This window comes from Rhodamnia argentea, chromosome 2 (genome assembly GCF_020921035.1).
Source record: "Rhodamnia argentea isolate NSW1041297 chromosome 2, ASM2092103v1, whole genome shotgun sequence".
Taxonomy (NCBI): Eukaryota; Viridiplantae; Streptophyta; class Magnoliopsida; order Myrtales; family Myrtaceae; genus Rhodamnia; species Rhodamnia argentea.
In genome coordinates, this window is record NC_063151.1 from 20966092 (window position 1) to 20985948 (window position 19857).

Sequence of the window (19857 nt, forward strand, 5' to 3'; positions counted from 1 at the left end):
GTTTAAATTTATTTATTGAGTATAACTAACCCATATAACAATTAATGACTCATTTTGATAGGTCTAGTAAATACAAATGTCCCACAGTTTTCTGCTCACACTTTCACATTTGAGTTAGACCGACCCTTCTCTAGAGGGGGGACTCAAGAAGATAATGCTCCCCTTTTCTATGGACAGAATGTGCTCTCAAAGTCGCTCTTGAAATGACACCGGATGTTAAATTTCTCAAACCAGAAAAGCCAAAACTACCGGGAGCTGTCATGGACAGCAAGCATTGGGTGAGCTTAGAGTGTCAATCAATATTGACTTGGTCTTAGATGGCATAAAGATCCCACGTCATTCTACTACAAATACCTCGGCCGCTAGCATTGCCATTGAGATAACAAAAGCACCCCCTCCTCATAGCTTAAAACCTCCTGTCAAATGGCGGCATCGTCTCGAAAACAGCTCTCGATGCTCCTCCTAGTTTATGTCCTCCTCATGCTTGTTATGCAAGAAGTGTCTCGTCCTGCTTCATCCAAAAGCTCTTCTTCAATGGCCTTCGCTCTTTCAGGCAGCCAAACAAGAGATGAGGAAGTGGCGGCGCTCCTGAAGTGGAAATCCCAGCTCAACAGCGAGAGTCACTCTATCTTGTCTTCGTGGAACGGAAGCGACCCTTGTTCTTGGCGCGGACTCAGTTGCGGTCCTCTTGGGAGCGTCATCAGCTTGAACCTCTCGAGCAGTGCCATTCGCGGTATGCTCCACGATCTCAATTTCTCCTCATTGCCCAACTTGGTCACTCTTAAACTTGACAACAACTCGCTCTTCGGGAACATCCCCTTGAGCCTCGGCGATCTTTCCAAGCTCGCTTACCTAGACTTGTCTCAGAACCACCTTTCTGGAGAGATTCCAATCCAACTCGGATTGCTGCGGTCACTAGAAGTTTTGGAATTGTCATCGAACAACATCACGGGTTCGGTCCCTGGCTCTATAGGAAGTTTGAGTAACTTGACTGGGCTATACGTTCAAAACAATAACATCTCCGGGTTCATCCCTCAAGAAGTAGGAATGCTCAAATCTCTCAACCAGTTGTTCTTATTTAACAACCGCATTGGCGGTCGCATTCCTTCTTCCATTGGAAATATGAGCAGTTTGACGAAGTTATGGCTGTTCAATAATGATCTTGTTGGGTCCATTCCAATAGAAATAGGGATGTTGGGGTCTCTTAGCGAGCTTGATTTATCAAGCAATTACCTCAGCGGATCTATCCCGAGAACTCTAGGAAACTTGAGTAATTTAGGCTTTCTTTACTTTTATGGAAACCAACTCTCTGGCCACATACCTGAAGAAGTCGGAGGAATGAGATCCCTCATGCATTTCGAGCTTTTAGACAATGATCTAACAGGTTCAATCCCGTCGTCGATAGGGAACTTAAGCAACTTAGGCATTCTTTATCTTTACAGCAATAAGCTTTCCGGTCATATTCCTCCCGAAATCGGAAACCTTAGATCTCTCTCTCAGCTTGATCTCTACCAAAACAATCTCACAGGATCGATTCCGAAAGAGATGGGAAGACTAGGAGGCCTTGTTGAACTGTCTCTATTCCAGAATAGCCTTAAAGGCTCTCTTCCAATTGAGATCAACAATCTCACATCCCTCACAAGGCTACAACTTGGCGATAACCAACTCGTGGGCCAATTGCCACCGGATATATGCAGCAGTCATGTTCTTGTAAATTTCTCTGCTTACAACAATCACTTCACGGGACCCCTACCAAGAAGCCTGAAAAATTGTATGAGTTTGTTTAGAGTTAGGCTCCAAAATAACCAGCTAAAGGACAACATTACTGATGTTCTCGGCACATACCCCTACTTGGTTTATCTTGAGCTGAGCAATAACGAACTTTACGGAGAGCTTCCAACAAGATTGGGCACGTGGAGCAATTTGACGAGCCTGAAAATCTCCGACAACAAATTATCAGGCATGATACCGCCTGATCTTGGGAAGATGACTCAATTGCATGTATTACATATATCTTCGAATAATCTTGTCGGGGAAATTCCGAAAGAACTTGCAAAGTTGCAGTATCTGCTAGAGCTTTGGCTGGATGGCAACCATCTCACTGGTGACATTCCTCGCGAAATTGGAGCATTGTCGGACCTTGTACAAATTAACGTTGCGGGAAACAAGCTAAGTGGCTCAATCCCCAGAGAACTTGGGGAGTGTGTGAACCTTCAGTATCTAAATTTAAGCACAAATAATCTTGAGCAGAGCATTCCAATGGAGATCAGCAATCTCCACTCTCTTCAAAGTCTCGATCTAAGCCGAAATTTGCTTACTGGAGATATACCTCGAGATCTTGGACAATTGCGCAATTTGGAAACACTCAATCTCTCACACAATCAACTCTCGGGTTCGATTTCACCAGCTTTTGATGATCTAACAGGTCTTACATCTGTGGATGTATCCTATAATGAGTTAGAGGGTCGTTTACCAAACATCCCAGCCTTTCATAATGCTACAATCGCTACTGTAGGAGAGAACAAAGGCTTGTGCGGAGATATTATGGGTCTCACGCATTGTCCAGGGACGGCGGGGAAAGGGAAAGACAGACACACAAATTTGCTCCTCATTTTACTCCCTACTTCTCTTTGCTTGCTTGCTTTGCTTCTTGTAGTGGGAGTTTCATGCATTGTACTCAGAAGAACAAGGGAAGGAGAGACCGGCTTGATAGAAGAGAGCAGTGAAAATATGTTGGAAATATGGGGCTATGATGGAAGAACGGTGTACAAGAACATTATCGATGCCACCGAGGAATTCGATGCCAAATATTGCATCGGCACAGGTGGACAAGGGAGTGTTTATAAGGCCAAGTTGCGAACGGGTGAGATTGTTGCTGTTAAAAAACTTAACCAAGCACCGGATGTCGAAATGGCTAGTCGAAAAGTATTCGAAAGGGAGATTCATGCTTTGATGGAAACCCGACACCGAAACATCGTGAAGCTGTATGGCTTTTGTTCGAGCTCTCGCCATTCGTTTTTGGTTTATGAGTATCTTGAATCGGGCAGCTTGGAGGATATCTTGAAGAACGAAGAAAGGATAAGACGGTTCGACTGGAATAAGAGATTGAATGTCGTTAAAGGTGTGGCTAATGCTTTGTCCTACATGCATCATGAATGCTATCCTCCGATAATCCATCGTGACATATCAAGCAAGAATATTTTACTCGACGAAGAATACGAAGCTCACGTCTCGGACTTTGGCACAGCCAAGGTTCTGAAACCTGATTCATCTAACTGGACTTCGTTTGCGGGCACATTTGGATATGCAGCTCCAGGTAAGTACTCTTCCCTCTTTTCATGAGGATTTACTCCTTTTCCTTCATGAGTATGTGATGTTTTGAACATTCAACAAGTCCTACTTAAAAGACATATTAGTATTTCGGTCCCAATACAAGGTTTCTTTAAACTGGTTTCACTTACTTATATGTGCATCTAACAGAGTAAAAGATCAATTTAGAAGGCGCTGATAAGATCAAGTGAGAAAAAGAGTTGTTCCTTTCTATTTGCAGAACTTGCCTACACGATGGAAGTGAGCGAGAAACACGATGTCTATGGTTTCGGAGTCTTAGCGATGGAAGTGATAATGGGAAGACATCCGGGCAATCTCATATCAACTCTCTTGTCCACATCTCTACCAACATCAGGTGATTCGACAACCCCCCATTGCTCCCTAAAAGAAGTTTTGGATCAGAGGATTCCATACCCTGAAGACGATTTGCTAGGGAAAGTGACTCTCATGACGAAGATCGCATTTTCATGCTTGAGTCCTAAACCGGAGCATCGTCCCAGCATGCAACAAGTTTCTAAAGGGCTATCAACACATTGTTCATCGCTGTTCAATTCGGTAGATAGCATAAAATTGGAAGAATGAGCTAATATTAGAGGCTTCACTTGTTGGCAATTCTTGTCATGTCAGTATATTTGTATCGGTTATCCATCTAGTTTTGTAACGTTCTACTATTAATCTAATGTGATTGCAAAGTACTTATCCTTTGAAAATGAGTGAAATATGTCAATCCTTCTTAGTTTGAAATTAATCATATTGGATTGTGTCAATCATGTCTTTCTCTCATAAATTTGCAGCCGTGTTGGAATCACGTTCTCGTGTCATGGTTGAAATCGCCACTTTTAGTCTTGCCAACACTCGCAACTACGAGCCATTAGCTCATTGTGTCTGCGAAACTTCAAAGACATTTATCTCCTCCGTTCGACACCCGTAATCATGCGATATCTCGTCTTAGACCTAATTGAAGTAATTCCTGATAATCCCGAAAGCGCAAACTCAACTTACAAATGGTGCCACCGGATCGAGAGCTTGTGAAATTCCAGTACCATATCAATCAAGTGATATAAATATTAATATATGATATTCTTAGATCGGATTTCAGCAATTTGGGTATGGTCGAGATGCTCTTGATAGATGCTACCCAATGTTTCCATCAAGTGAAAAAAATCAATCACGTAAGGCTTCATGTCAAACTTGATCAAAAGTAAGTTGTTTACGTTCCTTTCTCTACATTCTTGTTGTCATTATAGAAAATCAAATTATTTATTTTTTTTTATTTTTTTTATAACCGAGGTTTTTCACGTATAATGGTCTATTCCTCGGAGTGGTTGAGGTCTTTACTAATACCATTAGGTAAGTCCCCCAAGACGTAGTCACCGGGAGTCGAATATAAGACTTCATCGGTTTAACTGTCTAAGGTCCGGACTTCTCACCAACTTGTCCGACGCCTCATTGACGAAAATCAATTGTTACGTCACATAAAGAGCGTAAAAACCTTGAGGGAGACAATTGACTTAAGTTTTTAAGTTGGACTTTACAACATAGTACTAAAGCCACATTCTGCCCTAATTTATTTCTTGGACATGGTCTTTCTCTGCCTATCACTTTAAACTTTTGAGTTGGATTTTCGAAACAAAAAAAAAATCCATGAAATGACAGTCGTGTTATTTTCAGGTAAGATTTACTGAAGGGCCCCTATAACACCTCGTGCCAAATTTGTTTTTTCTTGATGATGGCTTCTATATTTATGATATTAAAATTGGGAGAAAATATAGCTCGAAGATAAAAACCGAGAAAAAGGACTTTTTTGCGCATTTGTTGATTTTCATGCTTTTTTGGCAACGGGTGCATAGTCGATAATGCCGGTTGAGATTGTACTCCAGCAAGCAGTATCAAGTCCTTGCTCTGCAGAAGACTAAGGAGTCTTTGCAAATAGAGCGCCCCACATGTCAGATAAACGGTGTACAAGTCGTGATGACGTGTGGTCACGATCACGAGACGATGTCTGTCGCTTTGCTGATGACCGTCGGTTCATCCATCGTCCTCGTTTAAAGCTACAGTACCATGAATTGATGAACGAAAACAAGGGATCAGAGAGACGCACAACAAACGTTGATGCCACAAGACCCAGAAGTCGGAAACGAGAAAGAAAATGAAAAAGTTGAACTAATCAAAACAATACTCTCAACGCTTGTTCGAGATCGTACATGACATTCCATGGAAGCCATCGCAGTTCGAATGATCATTGTCGTGTCCATGCGGCTTTGACCTTTCTCCATGGACGGTATTGTTGGATATCCCATGTATTCATATTGTTCCATTTCCAAACAGTTTTAAGTCTATGAGAGAAGATAATTTGTCTAACATGACATCATGAAAATAACAAATCGCGATTATGGATTTTGTTTTTGTCTCATTTTACTGTACAAGCCATATTATATGCGGTACAAATTGCTAAACTCTACTTTCTCATCACGCATCCCCACCTATCTCTTCCCAAAAATGGGGATTGGAATCCTCACTTACCTCTTCCCAAATGAGAAGAGTGATCACCGGGGCAATTCTCATAGTGATTACCATAATAGACTTTGACGCTACTTATTCTACCTCTTGCTCTTTCTATTTTGCTTTGTTTCCTTACTAGTCGTTTATTTGTTTGACGGGGTCACATCCACATCTCGTGTTTTCCACCAAGCGCGCTACTTTCATCGTGGAGCTAACTCCAAAGTAAAATGGACGTGGAGTGTCGGTCCATAATTTGGGAACTTGTGCAGTCTTTCTTCAATGCCGTGTTTCCCTACTCCAAAATCACCGCCACTTCTACTGGTGGGATGAGAACTTTTGTGTCACTTTCTCTTGCATCACGTCTTTCGCCGAGGGGAACTCCCGTCACTTCCGTCTATTTCGCCGAAAATATGATATTTTCGAAAATTATTTTTTAAAAAGTTATTTTCCAAAAAAAAAAATGATAATGTTTTAATGTGTTTAGCTAAACTATAAAATAGATCCGGAAAATGTTTTCTGTCAAAATCAAACTTGATTTTTCTCTATGGACTCCTTTTAATGTTTTTTCTTGTTTTTTCTTTTCATGTTTTATTAATTAAAAAATTCAATTTTTTAATTATTTATCTTCATCTTTTTTCTCTTTTCTTTCTTGTTTTTCATTTTTTTTCCTTTTGGTTTCCGCCAACGCTCGCCATGGCGACGGCAAATAGCATATTTTCATTTTTTATTCAACTTTGAGGAAATGCAATTGCATTTGGAAAGTAGCATTCTTGAAATGAAAATTGATGTTTTTATTCTTCTAACTTTGACCCTACTCAAGTTTCATAATTCTGAAAATGTCCTCGAAAACCCTAAGTTCTCGGCCAAGGCCTCGGCTACCAGCGAGTGGTCGGCTAGCCATTGACAAGTAGCCGGCAAGCCAAATTAGCTACCGGCCAACCTCGCCCGAGGTGTCAGCGGCCGATTTGGTTGCTCGATGACCGAGTTCCACCGGCAAATAATTGAAGATTTTTTTTTAAATGTGTATATTAACAAAAGTTAATTACAAAGTACTAAACGTCATATAGGTCAAAATTGCCTCCGAACGTATTTCTAAAATGCACTTTACTAAATACTGTTTGTATTTTGAAAAATCCCTTAGGTCAAAGATCTACGCTAAGTTGACCCAATCAACTGCGAGTGTTCACGTGAAAAAAAAAAAATGTTCAAACGGGACACATGCGTAAGTCCATCTTTAGCTCGAGCCACTGAATCTCACCGAAGCCCCCTTCCCTCTTTGCTGCAAGCCACGAAAGCTCCCCTGTTTCTGTCTGCTCTTGTGCTTCTGTTCCTTCTAAAATTCCTGACATGGGTGTCGAAAGCTCCATAAGTTCCAAGCTTTTGTTTCGTCATGTCACTAGCATCTTGACGATTGTTTCTTTGGAAGACTGGGTTGCATATGTGAGCTTGAAGGATGGATTCTGGAAGGACACTAAACTATCAACCAATCGAAGTTTTCAAATTGAGTGTGACGATAAGCCACTGCTCGGACTGCTACCTTTTGGGAAGTACCTTGTCGATTATGATAATCGACCTACGGAAATTGTTTATGATATGATCGGGTAAGATTTATGGTCGTGCCAAATTTGTGTGTGTTTTTTTTTTTTTAATGATGGCTTCTATATTTATGATATGAAAATGGGAGAAAATATAGCTCGAAGATAACCAAAAAAAAAAAAAGGACTTTTTTGTGCATTTGTTGATTTTCATGCTTTTATGGCAACGAGTGCATGGTCAATAATGCAGGTTGGGATTGTACTCCAGCAGGCAATATCAAGTCCTTGCTCCGAAGAAGACTAAGAAGTCTTTGCAAATAGAGCGCCCCACATGTCAGTTGAACGGTGTACAAGTCGCGATGACGTGCGGTCACGATTTCTAGATGATGTGCACCGCTTTGCTGATGACCGTCAGTTCATCAGTCCATGTCAAAGTCGTCAAATGACGGTAGTCTGAAAGAATGAAGCTTGCCAGAGTAACAAAAGCAAAGGAAAATTTGGACACTGAAATGGATAAATGTTGCAACAATCATTTTAATAGCATAAATGTTGGGGGGATGGAGGAGAAAATCCACGTGAGTAATTTGGCCATTTTCGTATTTCGTTACTCTCGCCAACAGTGCTACTATAATCTTTGTCGGTAATTATTGATACATTGGCGCTATAGATAACTCAGGTCAAGCTGTTCGGCATCTTGCTCACATGCGATGGAACTTGTGACCTTGCGGAAGAAAAATGACCGGTTCAACCACCTTGATGGCCTGTCAAGAAGAAGACTCCAAAGTAGCAAAGATGGTAAATTTTTTTTTGGTCTAAAGCAAAGATGGTAAAATCTATTGAATGCTACAAATTACTCGAGCAACACTATGCCATTGCTCAGTTTTTTTGCCAACCCACTGATGATCCATTGTATGATTGATAGTAAATTGAAGAGAAGCCCCCTTATCATCCGATGTATTAAACTTGTGGGTCTCACGGTGAGCCTCGATGTTCGGATTTTGATCCGGATTGGCTGTCCTACGAATTTACCGAGCAATTTCGAACTCATCCATTATCCTTGCATGCAATAAAGCTACAGCACCATGAATTGATGAATGAAAACAAGGGATTAGAGAGACGCACAACAAACGTTGATGCCAAAAGACTCGGATGTCGGAAAAAATAAGGGAAAATGAAAAAGTTAAACCGATCAAACAAAACTCTCAACGCTTGTTCGAGATCATACGGGACATGCCATGGAAGCCATCCCAATTCGAATAATCATTGTCGTGTCCATGTGGCTTTGATCTTTCTCCATGGACGGTATTGTTGGATACATTCTATATTCATATTGTTCCATTTCCAAACAGTTTTAAGTATGTGAGAGAATAATTTGTCTAACACGATATTACGATAATAACCAAATCACAATTATGGACTTTTTTTTTTGTCTCATTTTTTCTTTTTCTATTCTACTATACAAGCCATACTGTATGCGCTATGTGTCGGTGCATGTTGCTAAACTCTACTTCATCCTCATGCATCCTCATTTCACTCTCCCTAAACGTGGGGATTGGAACCTCCACTTACCTCTTTCCAAATGAAAAGAGTATCCACTGGGGTAATCCCCCAGTGATTACGATAATGGACTTTGAAGCTCCTTATTCTATCTCTTGTTCTTTCTATTTTTCTTTGTTTTCTTACTAGTTGTTATCTATTTGACATGGTCACATCCACATCTCGTGTTTTCCACGAAGCAACGCGACTTGCATCGTGGACCTAACTCCAAAGGAAAATGGACGAGGAGTGTCGGTCCATAATTTGGGAACTTGTGTAGTCTTTCTTCAATGCCGTGTTTCCCTGCTCCAAAATCACCATCACTTCTACTAGTGGGATGTGAACTTTTGTGTCACTTTCTCTTGCATCACATCTTTCGCTCAGAGCAACTCCCTTAACAGATTTTCAAAACAAAATTTTCTAAGAAAATACTAATATTTTATTGTGCTTAGCTCAACTATAAAATAGATGCAGAAAATGTTTTCGGTCGTTTGGTATGAAAATCGAACTTCATTTTTCTCCATAGACTCCTCCTAATAATTTTTTCCTTTTTCTTTTCCATGTTTTATTAATTAAAAAAATTCAAATTTTTAATTATTTATCTTCATCTTTTTTCTCTTTTCTTTTTTCTTTTTTAATTTTTTTCCTTCTAGATTCGGCCAACGCCCGCCGTGGTGATGGCCGGTAATGGCTGTAGGCGAGCTTGAGGCTTGACCGGTCCCAGGATCTCTCGCTCGTTCGAGGCCTGCGAGCCATGAGCTCGCTAGATCGAGAATCTCGTGTCTCCGTGTGTGATAGAGTAATTTGTTCTAGTGAGTCCAAGCCTCTCACTGGTGCAGCCTGGCGTGAAACTTGGATGACGATTGTGCAAGCAAAGCAAACAGTATACACCCCCTCCTTTCCTTTCTTTTATTTTTGGCTGGATCGGCCATGACACGGGATGGCGTTTGGATGCCTGGATCTTGCGGGTCATGGCTTGCCGGCCTCAGGCAAGCCCAAGATCATTGGTAACAGCCGAGCCTCAAGCTCGCTTCGCGTCATGGCCGATCGCCGGATGGCCAGCTGTCGTTAACGTCCACAATCGGTAGAGGAAGGAGGAAGAAGCAGCGGGGGGAGCAAGGAGGAACAAGAAGAAAAGAACAAAAAAGAAAAGAAAAAGAAAAAATAGAAAAAAGTGAAAAGAAAAAAGCTAAATTTCTGAATTTTTAAAATAAGTAAAAAATGAAAAGACAGCAGAAAAATAATTATAAAGAAAGGAAGTGAGAAAAAGAGGAGGAAAGAAAGATGAGGAAAATGTTTTTCTCTTCTCAAAAAGAGGAAAATATTTTCCCCACTTTTGAAGGGATTTTTTTCATGGGTGGAGAATGTCTTCCTAGACTAACTTATTTTTCGCGAACCAAGCACAGGGAATTTCGGAAAAAAAAAATCGGAGAAGTTACTTTTCGACCAAAAACACGTAGTTCAAAACACTCATAAGCATTAAGTTTTCGCTTAATGGAGCTTCATTGAGCATTTATTAATGGTAGTTGGGATTATATTTCAGCAGCATTAAGTTTTAGCCTAGTTGGCTTACATCCCAGTCTTTGCTCTACGGAAGACTAGCAAGTCTTTGCAAATGGAGGGCCACGCATGCATACTTAACGGACGATGAAAACATAAAGGGAAATATAAGAGAGTTTTCTGTAATTTCTCCCCAAAAAGAAATTTTGGATCGTCTCTCATTGGCTAGGAAGAAGTAACTTGTTTGTTGACTTTATGGTCCCTATTCTTCTATAAATACGTTGGCTATACTTGCATCATTTCAACACTGATGCACACCTTGAAACGAAGAAAAGCCACCCCTTTAAACCTGTCATGGCCTCGTCTCAGAAACAACTCTCCATGTCGTTCCTCGCTTACGTCCTCCTCATGCTCGTGCATCAAATGCCCTGTCTTGCTTCATCTCGAAGCTCTTCTCTGGTGGCCATCGCTGGTGCTAGCAACCAAACGGTAAATGAGGAAGTGGAGGCACTCCTTACCTGGAAGTCTAACCTAGACAGCCAGAGTCACTCTACTTTGTCTTCATGGAATGGAAGCAACGCTTGTTCATGGCGCGGGATCGGTTGCGATCCTCTTGGCAGCATCACGAGCTTGAACCTTTCAGATTCTGCCATTCGTGGTACGCTTTATCATCTCAATTTCTCTCAATTGCCAAATTTGGTCACTCTAAAGCTTGCCAATAACTCGCTCTTCGGAAACATCCCTCCGGGCATTGGCAATCTTGCCAAGCTTACTTATCTGACCTTGCTTCAAAACAACCTTTCGGGAAACATTCCAACTCAATTATGGTCGTTAGGATCTTTACAAATTTTGGATTTGGGTCTTAATAATTTGACCGGCTCAATTCCCGATCAAATAAGTAGTTTGACCAACTTATCCTATCTATCCTTTGCATTTAATAAGCTTTCTGGTTTCCTCCCTGAAGAAATAGGAATGCTTAAATCTCTCAATTATCTCAACCTAGTGAACAACCGCATCACCGGTCCAATTCCTTCTTCTATTGGAATGCTTTCATCTCTTAATTATCTCTATCTATTGAACAACCGCATCACTGGTCCAATTCCTTCTTCCATTGGAAACATGAGCAGCTTGTTGATCGCACGGCTTTTCAATAATCAACTTGTTGGGTCCATTCCAAAGGAAATAGGAATGTTGGGGTCTCTCAGCGAACTTGATTTATCAAACAATGATCTCAATGGATCCATCCCTACCACTCTAGGAAATCTCAGTAATTTGGCATTTCTTTACTTCTATGGCAATCAACTTTCTGGCTCCATACCCTTGGAAGTCGGAGGAATGAGATCCCTCGTACATTGCCAACTGCTATACAATGATTTAACAGGCCCTATCCCGCCGTCCATAGGGAATTTGACCAATCTGAATATCCTTCAACTTTTCCAAAATAAGCTGTCTGGTCCTATTCCCAAAGAACTAGGAATGCTCGGGTCTCTCTCTGATCTTGTGCTTATGGATAACAATTTCTCTGGCTCGATTCCGTCCACAATAGGTAACTTAAGCAAGCTCACAAATCTGCAGCTAGGCAGCAACAATTTTGTCGGCCACTTGCCACAAGATATTTGCGCTGGTCGAGTTCTTCAACATTTTTCCGCAACTGACAATCACATCACTGGTCCAATTCCCCGAGGCCTCAGAAACTGTACAAGTTTGATTAGAGTCAGGCTCGAGGACAATCAGCTCAATGGAAATATATCCAAGGGTCTCGGCGCATACCCCTACTTAGATTATCTTGGATTGAGCAACAATGAACTTTACGGTGAGCTACCCCCCAGATTGGGTGAGTATAGCAATCTGACAAGCCTGAAAATCTCCAACAATCGAATCTCAGGCGTGATACCGTTTGAAGTTGGCAACATGACCCGATTACATATACTTGACCTCTCTTCAAATAGTCTTGTTGGGGAAATTCCAAAAGACCTAGGAAAACTGAAGTCTCTTCTTGAGCTTTCACTCTATGACAATCATCTTGTAGGCAACATCCCTCAAGAACTAGGAACATTGTCCGATCTGTCAAGCATTAACGTCGCTGGAAATAACCTGAGTGGCTCAATTCCTAAACAACTTGGGGAGTGTTCGAAGCTTCAGTTTTTCAATTTGAGTAGAAACGGTCTTGGCAGAAGCATTCCCGTCGAGATTAGTAATCTTCAATCTCTTCAAATTCTTGATTTGAGTCGAAATTTGCTTACGGGAGAAATACCTAGACAACTTGGGCTATTGCACAAATTGGAGACGCTCAATCTCTCGCATAATCAGCTCTCCGGTTCCATTGAATCGACCTTTGATGATATGGCAAGCTTGACGTCAATTGACATATCGTACAATGAGTTAGAGGGTGCCTTACCAAACATTCCAGCCTTTCGTAACGCTACAATTGAAGTTGTGAGAGGAAACAAAGGCTTATGTGGAGTTATTGCTGGTCTCAATCCATGTGCAACGACAAGGTCCAAAGGCAAAAACAACAACAAAAAGCTGCTGCTGATATTGGTTCCAACTTTAGCTTGCCTACTCTCTTTGCTTCTTGTTGTGGGAGGTTCGAGTATCGTACGCCGAAGAGTAAGGAAAACAGAGGCTAGTTCGAAAGATGGAACCAATGAAAACCCGTGGGCAATATTGAGTTTTGATGGAGGAATGGTCTACGAGAGCATTATTGAAGCTACGGAGGAGTTTGATCCCAAATATTGCATCGGTGTTGGAGGACATGGGAGTGTTTACAAGGCCCAGTTGCAAACAGGGGAGATTCTTGCTGTAAAGAAACTTAAGGAAGCAGTGGACGTCGAAATTGCTAATCGAAAAGCATTTGAAAGGGAGATTCATGCATTGACCGAAACTCGGCACCGGAATATCGTCAAGCTCTATGGCTTTTGCTTGAGTTCTCGACATTCATTTTTGGTGTATGAGTTCTTGGAATGTGGCAGCTTGAAGGATGTATTGAACAATGAGGAGAGGATAACAACATTTGATTGGAAGAAGAGATTGAATGTTGTTAAAGGTGTGGCTTACGCTTTGTGCTACATGCACCATGAATGCTCTCCTCCTATAATTCATCGAGACATATCGAGCAAGAACGTTTTACTGGATGCAGAGTACGAAGCTCATGTCTCTGATTTTGGCACAGCTAAGGTTCTACAACCTTATTCATCCAATTGGACTTCCTTTGCAGGCACCTTTGGATATGCAGCTCCAGGTCAGTTGGTTTCTTCAAAATTTCCACTTCATTTTATAGACATTAAAATGCTTATACAAGATCCTCATCCTTACCTACCTTACTTTATATGTCTAAGTAGCTAACACCATATCCAAAGCTATTCACACGATCTAAAGGTTCAATAACAGATTGATTGAGATTTAGGCCCATCAATTAATAAATTGGAACTTTTCCTTGGAGAAATTAAATTTTTAAAAATTTCATTGAAATCTAAACTATGCGTTAATTGATACTAAATTTATTCAAAATAAGTTTAGATTGACGAAGCATGGATACTGTATAAAAGCTAGAAAAAATCTGCTCTTTTCTCTATGTAGAACTCGCATACACAATGGAGGTGAACCACAAATGCGACGTTTATAGCTTTGGAGTGGTGACACTAGAAATAATCGTGGGAAGACATCCAGGCGATCTCATATCTTCTCTTGCATCCTCATCTTCATCATCTTCGTGCCATTCAACAGCTTCTTGGCCACTGAAAGAAGTGTTAGATCAAAGAATTCCATACCCGGAAGGTGATGTGCTCGGGGAAGTGGCTTTCGTGACAAAGATGGCATTTTCGTGTTTAAGTCCCAAACCAGAGCATCGTCCGAGCATGCAACAAGTTTCTCAAGCGATATCGGCACATAACTCAATCGTGTTAAGCGCATCGGAGGACATCAAATTGGAAGAGCTACTTGATCCTACATGCTTCACTTATTGAGATGTTTTGGTCTTTCTGTTGCAGCCTGTGCAGCAAGCTGTCTCCTGTATTTTATTTATCTTAGTCAACTTCATTATCTATCTTTGCAATTTATTATTAATTAATGCAAAGCACTTAAGATTCACTGCGATTTGCAATTTCAACCCAAAAGAGATGGACTACAGCGATGACTTCCAATCCTTGAGAACGACCTAAAAGATAACAAGATGTTGATATTTCTTATAGCTATCACATTTCCTTGTTACCATTCTTCGTTATTGGCGGCTTGTCTCGTAGAATCGCAAATACTGACGGCAGAGACGGTGATACGCTCAAAAGGTGCTAGAACACAATTGGTATAAGCTGGCATCAAGCTTTATGGACTGTCTACCAACATTATAAATTATACAAAAACTCAAATGCAGATTACAGTATTGTTTGCTTAGATCAAATTAGGTAAGTATCTCTTCAAAGTGAGAGTACACATTTTAGTAGGGATTAACTTTTAGGGGTAAGCGCAAACCGAGTCCGAAATTTCGAAAAGTGCAATGAAGTCCAAAAACTTGTCAAATTAGTACAATTGAGTCTCTTCTTAATTTCATCCAATTTGCCGAATGAAAAAATACTGACGTGACATTTATTTATGTAATTCGATCACACGTGACATCGCATTAGAAAAAAAAACTTGTAAAATTAATAAAAAAAAAGTGTCATTATTGAAAAGAAATGCTGACCTGGATCTAAGGGTATGGTGGCCTAGTGAGAGAGAGAGAATGGCGATGGGCTCTGCAACAACGATGAGCATCGGAGCCTGCAGAGGACGGCGATTCATGGCTACAATGGCGAGGGACACAGAGATAGTATAGTTATTTGCATTTTTCCCTGCCATTGACGTCAAGTTGCAAATGTTTGAGAATCCGTCCAAGTCTTTGATGTGAGTGTGTTTCACAAGCGGAGAGAATCTCCTGTAAATTACATTATTCAAGTTCACAAAAAAAAAAAAAAGAAGTAAACTTTCTGGACTATTAACCAATATAGCTCCAAACGTCAAGGAGTTGTCCACAAATTGTGAACCTCACTAAAGAAGAATCTAAAATAGGACCTCTTTTTTTTTTTTAATTTCTGGAATTTCATCAAGCAATACTTGCCTTCGTGGTTCCAATTTTGTTCCATAAGTAAGTCTCGATTGTACTTCGTCCATTTCAACCCATATGCGCATATGGGTTGCTCCTCAGTGTCACTCCTCCCTTATCTCCTCGTCATGAGAAGTGCCTTGTCTTGCTTCATCTCGAATCTCTTCTCTACTGGCTCTTGCTGGTGCTAGTAACCCAACCAGAAATGAGGAAGTGGAGGCACTCCTAAAAATGGTTGTCTAAGCCAGGCAGCGGGAGTCGCTATACTTTGTCTTCGTGGAATGGAAGCAGCCCTTGTTCGTGGCACGGAATCGGTTGTGATCCTTTCGACGACAAGGATAGTGTAAAACGAGCAATTCTTGTTATGATTAGAAGGCTACAACAATACCCATTATGACAAAATATTTTCTCGAATTGCACATAAAAATAATATTAACAAACCGATAAAGAACTTGCATAACACGATAGACCATATTTAACAAAATATAATGCTCGTAAATAGTTGAACAATGTGGGAATATCTATTATAGCATGGTATTTTATATTCAAACAATAGATAGAAAATTGTGTTAAAAATGATTAAAAAAAAATTGTGTAACATGATAGCGCATCTGACAAATAATTATATCGATATGTACTAAATCTCCGCTAAAGTATCGATAAGAATGTAACCAATCATTACAATATTGGGCCTAATACGCTAAAAAAGCCCCAACTTTAGTCTTAGTCTCAATTTTACCCTAAAATTTATTTGTCTCGTAATAAAACCCAACTTTAAGTCAAGACCCAATTTTGCCCTAAAGTTTTTTTGTCCCATAAAGAAAAAACCATCAACTTTAGGTGTGGTTCCAATTTTTCCTTGTCCCATGAAAAATCATCAAGTTTTACTTGAGTCCCAAATCATCCCTCACTAACCCTCTATTCAAAATTGTCCTTAGGGGATCTTACGTGGCATTTCCACGTCATTGTTCTAGTTTTTCCCAAATTACAGATTCAATAAGATATCATTTGGAGATGAATTTCCATATCAATCTAAACGAGGTACTCTTGGTTCTGAAATTTATGTAAAAATTAGAGCAATTAAAGTTGGTTTTCTTCAATTTCTCTTACTCATAAGAGAATCTTCCGTCCATCTCGTTTGGGGATCTTAAAAATTACGCTTGTTCTTCAACTCTCGAACTCAAGAATATTCCATATCTCGTTGTCGAAAAGCTCTCGCTCTTGGCACACGGCTGGGGATGCTTGAACAACTCGTGCTAAAGGTTTGCATCTCTCGGTTGTTGTTTCGCCGGAAATATCTGCGACGAAATATCTTTCATCGAAAAGCATATAAATTTCAAATTTATTGTTTAAACGGGTCTTTGTGACGATTCCAAATAGGAAATAAAGTAAATGGTGAAAAATAAACGGGACAATCAAGGCAAAATGCGATAAACATAGATGCAAGTAAGATAAATTTTGCAGAGCAAAAGGTAAGTGATTTTGATTGATGATTGATTGACCTTTTGCAAAGAGTTGTCTCCAACTAGAGCTGTTAGAGAAGGACAATTGAGGTTGAGGAAGGCGCTCTATGCTTAAAAAAGAGTTAACGCAAAGTATAGAGATAAAGTAGATCTAAAGATCTTAGAAACTGACTGCCTGTCGTGTTGCCAATGGATCTTGGGCTGGGAAGAAGCACCATGGCTCCCAAGAGATGTGGTGGATGATTGCAAACATCTGCTGGACCAACTTAAAGAAGTCTCATTAGCCTACTGCCCGAGAAATGCCAATCATGCTCCGGACTAGGTTGCGCGAGCCCAACGCACAAAATCTCTCAGCCCGAATTAGATATCTAAACCACCTCTTCAGTTGTTGACTATGTTATGTTTAGATTTTGATTTTCATTGTATTAGATTTCATACTATTGATATAAGTACCGTTTTTTTTTACCAAAAAAAAATCAGTTGATTTTAATACATCTAGCATTGTTTTACATAGAATTCAGTATGTAATCATTTCAAAAAAATCGCAATGTTAAAGAATTATACCGGAAGAATTTCAAATATCATCACAATCATTACTAGTAAGGTAGGAAAACAGATATGGGTGAAAAAAAACTGAATAAAAATCTGATTCAAAAGTTTTCTTTTTTGTTCCTAGGAAGGATATCTGCTTATATGCGACTCGATAGTCATGTCGATGGACTAAAGGGGTGTTAACAAACCAAACAGAAGATGACTGAAGGAGCCCCATGAAAACGACGTTGTGCAATGAATATTCAACTTCCAATTATTATAAAACAACTATTAATTTGTAAGGATCCAAGACAAGCATTACTAATTAGAACAAACAACATTGTCTAGCGAAACACGGCTCTTTTTTTCTCTTCTTTTCTTTTTCTTTTCTTTGAATTGCACTTATACGAAAACTTTTTTTTCTCTTATAGGATCCGCATGCATGTGAGCTCAATATATCGGACTCTTTAATATAGATGACTCTCACGTGACATCTACGTAATCTATGGAGGTGGAGTCTCCAGAGTCTTTGAATCCTTTGCTGGTCAATGTCGAAGCCAAAGCTCCCACACAAACGTGAAGGACTAAAGAATCAGGCCAATGTGGATTTTTATTTTGACATTGAGAATGGATGTATGTCATGAGACCGATTGTACGACGTTTCTGGCAAAATCCATGTCCTTCAATTTACCACCTCACAAGAGAAAATCCAAGAAAACTTGGGGGAAAAAGGGAAAAAGGAGGAGCAGCCCGATCGATTCAAACTTTTTTGTCCCACATGTTAAATTGTTGCTTTTCATCAGCTCAACCTGTTCAATTCAGAAGGTAAGCACTCGGAGATATATTAACTGAATATGATTTTGATACGCCAATTGCTTCTATAGCCAAAGAAAAAACAAACTGCCATTTAATGAACATGTTCTTTTTTTTAAGTACCTTTTTTAAGTACCTAAACTAAAACCCTCTTCAACCTTCACTCAAATTTTTAAAAATATATAGACCACAGACCGTCTAAATATCTAACCCTCCAAACCCTAGCTTTTTCTAGAACTTTTCCCATGGTGGCTACAGTAGCAGCTGATGCCACTGTCCCTTGCTATGACAATGCTCAATTGTCGTCATCCTCATCATCCAAGCCATCCGACCTCGATTGAGGTTTGAAGGGTGGAGTTTCGCCGAGATTCGGTCGCTGAGAGGTAAAGAAGAGACCCAAAATTAGCGACGGTAGCAACATGGTGGTGGAGGGGGCTGCGAGTCTCATTGCTCTGGCACGACTGGGCTTGTGGCGAGACTGGGAAGCGGGGAGCAAAGTCGCTAGGAATAGGGTTTTGTGAATTTATGATGGGTTTGGGTTAAAAGTGTATTTTAAGGGAAAATGAAAATGTGTAAATGAAACTACAGTGCCAGCTTATTACCCATGTAACCTTTTACGTCTCGACAATATATTTATAGTACTAAGTATTGCCTTTTTTTATCGGCAAAAAATGAAGCGGTGATTTAAAAGTACAGGATGCAGAATCATCTCCGGCGACCATTAGATGAACACGTGATTCAACAAATAAATATTAAATAGCCAGTGAAAAAGTGCACGCAGAGGAAAGAATGGACAACTGCTTTTAATAGGGGCTGAAGCATTTTGGAACAAACTCATCCGTTTGGTAGTCATGATATAATTCAAGATAGGTTAAATTTATCTAATTTTGTGTCCGGCGCATGCCCAAGGCATGATAAAGTGGGATATAAGAGGGATGTAGTCTGAATAAAATAATATAAAAGTAATTTTTTCCGAATAACAAACTTCTCAAATAAAAAAAATTAAATTAATATTTGAATAGAAATAATATTTGAATTTTAATTTGAAAAAATACAAAATAACAACACTTTCTTTTATTTATTCCTATTTTTTTATTTAAATGGTCAAATTTCTTTCTATCTTAAAGTATATAATATACATTTATAATATTTATTACATATTTTAGGTATTTTAGGTACATTAGTATATTTTAAAATAATGGAAGGGGAAAATAGAAATAAACAAGAAAAAAATTATAAAAAAAAGAGAAGGAAAAAAAATAAGCAAATAAAAATGAAATAAGCAAAAGTGTAGTGAGAGATTCTTACCATCTTTGTTTGTGCAATTTTTAGGTTCATTTACACTATTATGTTGTTCATACCAAACAATGAATAAGATATGATGTGAAAATATTCGGTTTTATTACTGCGATTCAATATACAATGAATATGATATAGCAAAATTCATGAATTTCATATTTTTATCCTATGCATTCTTATCCGGTTTAGAAATTCAGACGACCAAAAGTAGCTTTTATGGTGACTAGTCAAGTTGAAGACAAGATGATGTCGTGTGACCGGTCACTATTGG

The 19857-nt window shown here is 39.6% G+C and overlaps 3 protein-coding genes across 5 annotated transcripts in view; all 3 read left to right on the top strand.

The window, feature by feature from the left end:
* Positions 1–208: 208 nt before the first annotated feature.
* Positions 209–19857, top strand: part of LOC115730655 (MDIS1-interacting receptor like kinase 2-like) — a 188807-nt gene continuing 169158 nt past the window's right edge. The window contains exons 1-2 of one of the 2 annotated variants that reach the window (XM_030661268.2): positions 209–3316; positions 3551–4030. In XM_030661268.2, coding sequence (XP_030517128.1) covers positions 424–3316; positions 3551–3912 — 3255 coding nt within the window. In that variant the 5' untranslated portion in view covers positions 209–423 and the 3' untranslated portion in view covers positions 3913–4030. Of the gene's footprint in view, positions 3317–3550; positions 4031–19857 lie in introns of those variants that run through there. The other variant, XM_048274209.1, reaches the window with a different exon arrangement.
* The window catches only part of LOC115730654 (MDIS1-interacting receptor like kinase 2-like), a 126305-nt gene continuing 117942 nt past the window's right edge, over positions 11495–19857 (top strand). Inside the window, exon 1 of the mRNA XM_048274211.1 lies at positions 11495–11861. Within this exon, the coding sequence (XP_048130168.1) occupies positions 11523–11861 (339 nt within the window). The 5' untranslated portion in view covers positions 11495–11522. The remainder of the gene's footprint in view (positions 11862–19857) is intronic.
* On the top strand, positions 12205–14509 carry LOC125313802 (MDIS1-interacting receptor like kinase 2-like). Of its 2 annotated transcripts, none has more exons than XM_048274213.1 (2): positions 12205–13644; positions 14130–14509. In XM_048274213.1, exons 1-2 carry the CDS (start codon positions 12315–12317, stop codon positions 14366–14368), a joined length of 1569 nt encoding a protein of 522 aa, XP_048130170.1. In that variant the 5' UTR covers positions 12205–12314; the 3' UTR covers positions 14369–14509. The 2 variants fall into 2 exon arrangements, with proteins under 2 accessions (XP_048130170.1, XP_048130169.1); XM_048274212.1 differs by having other exon boundaries at positions 13983–14508.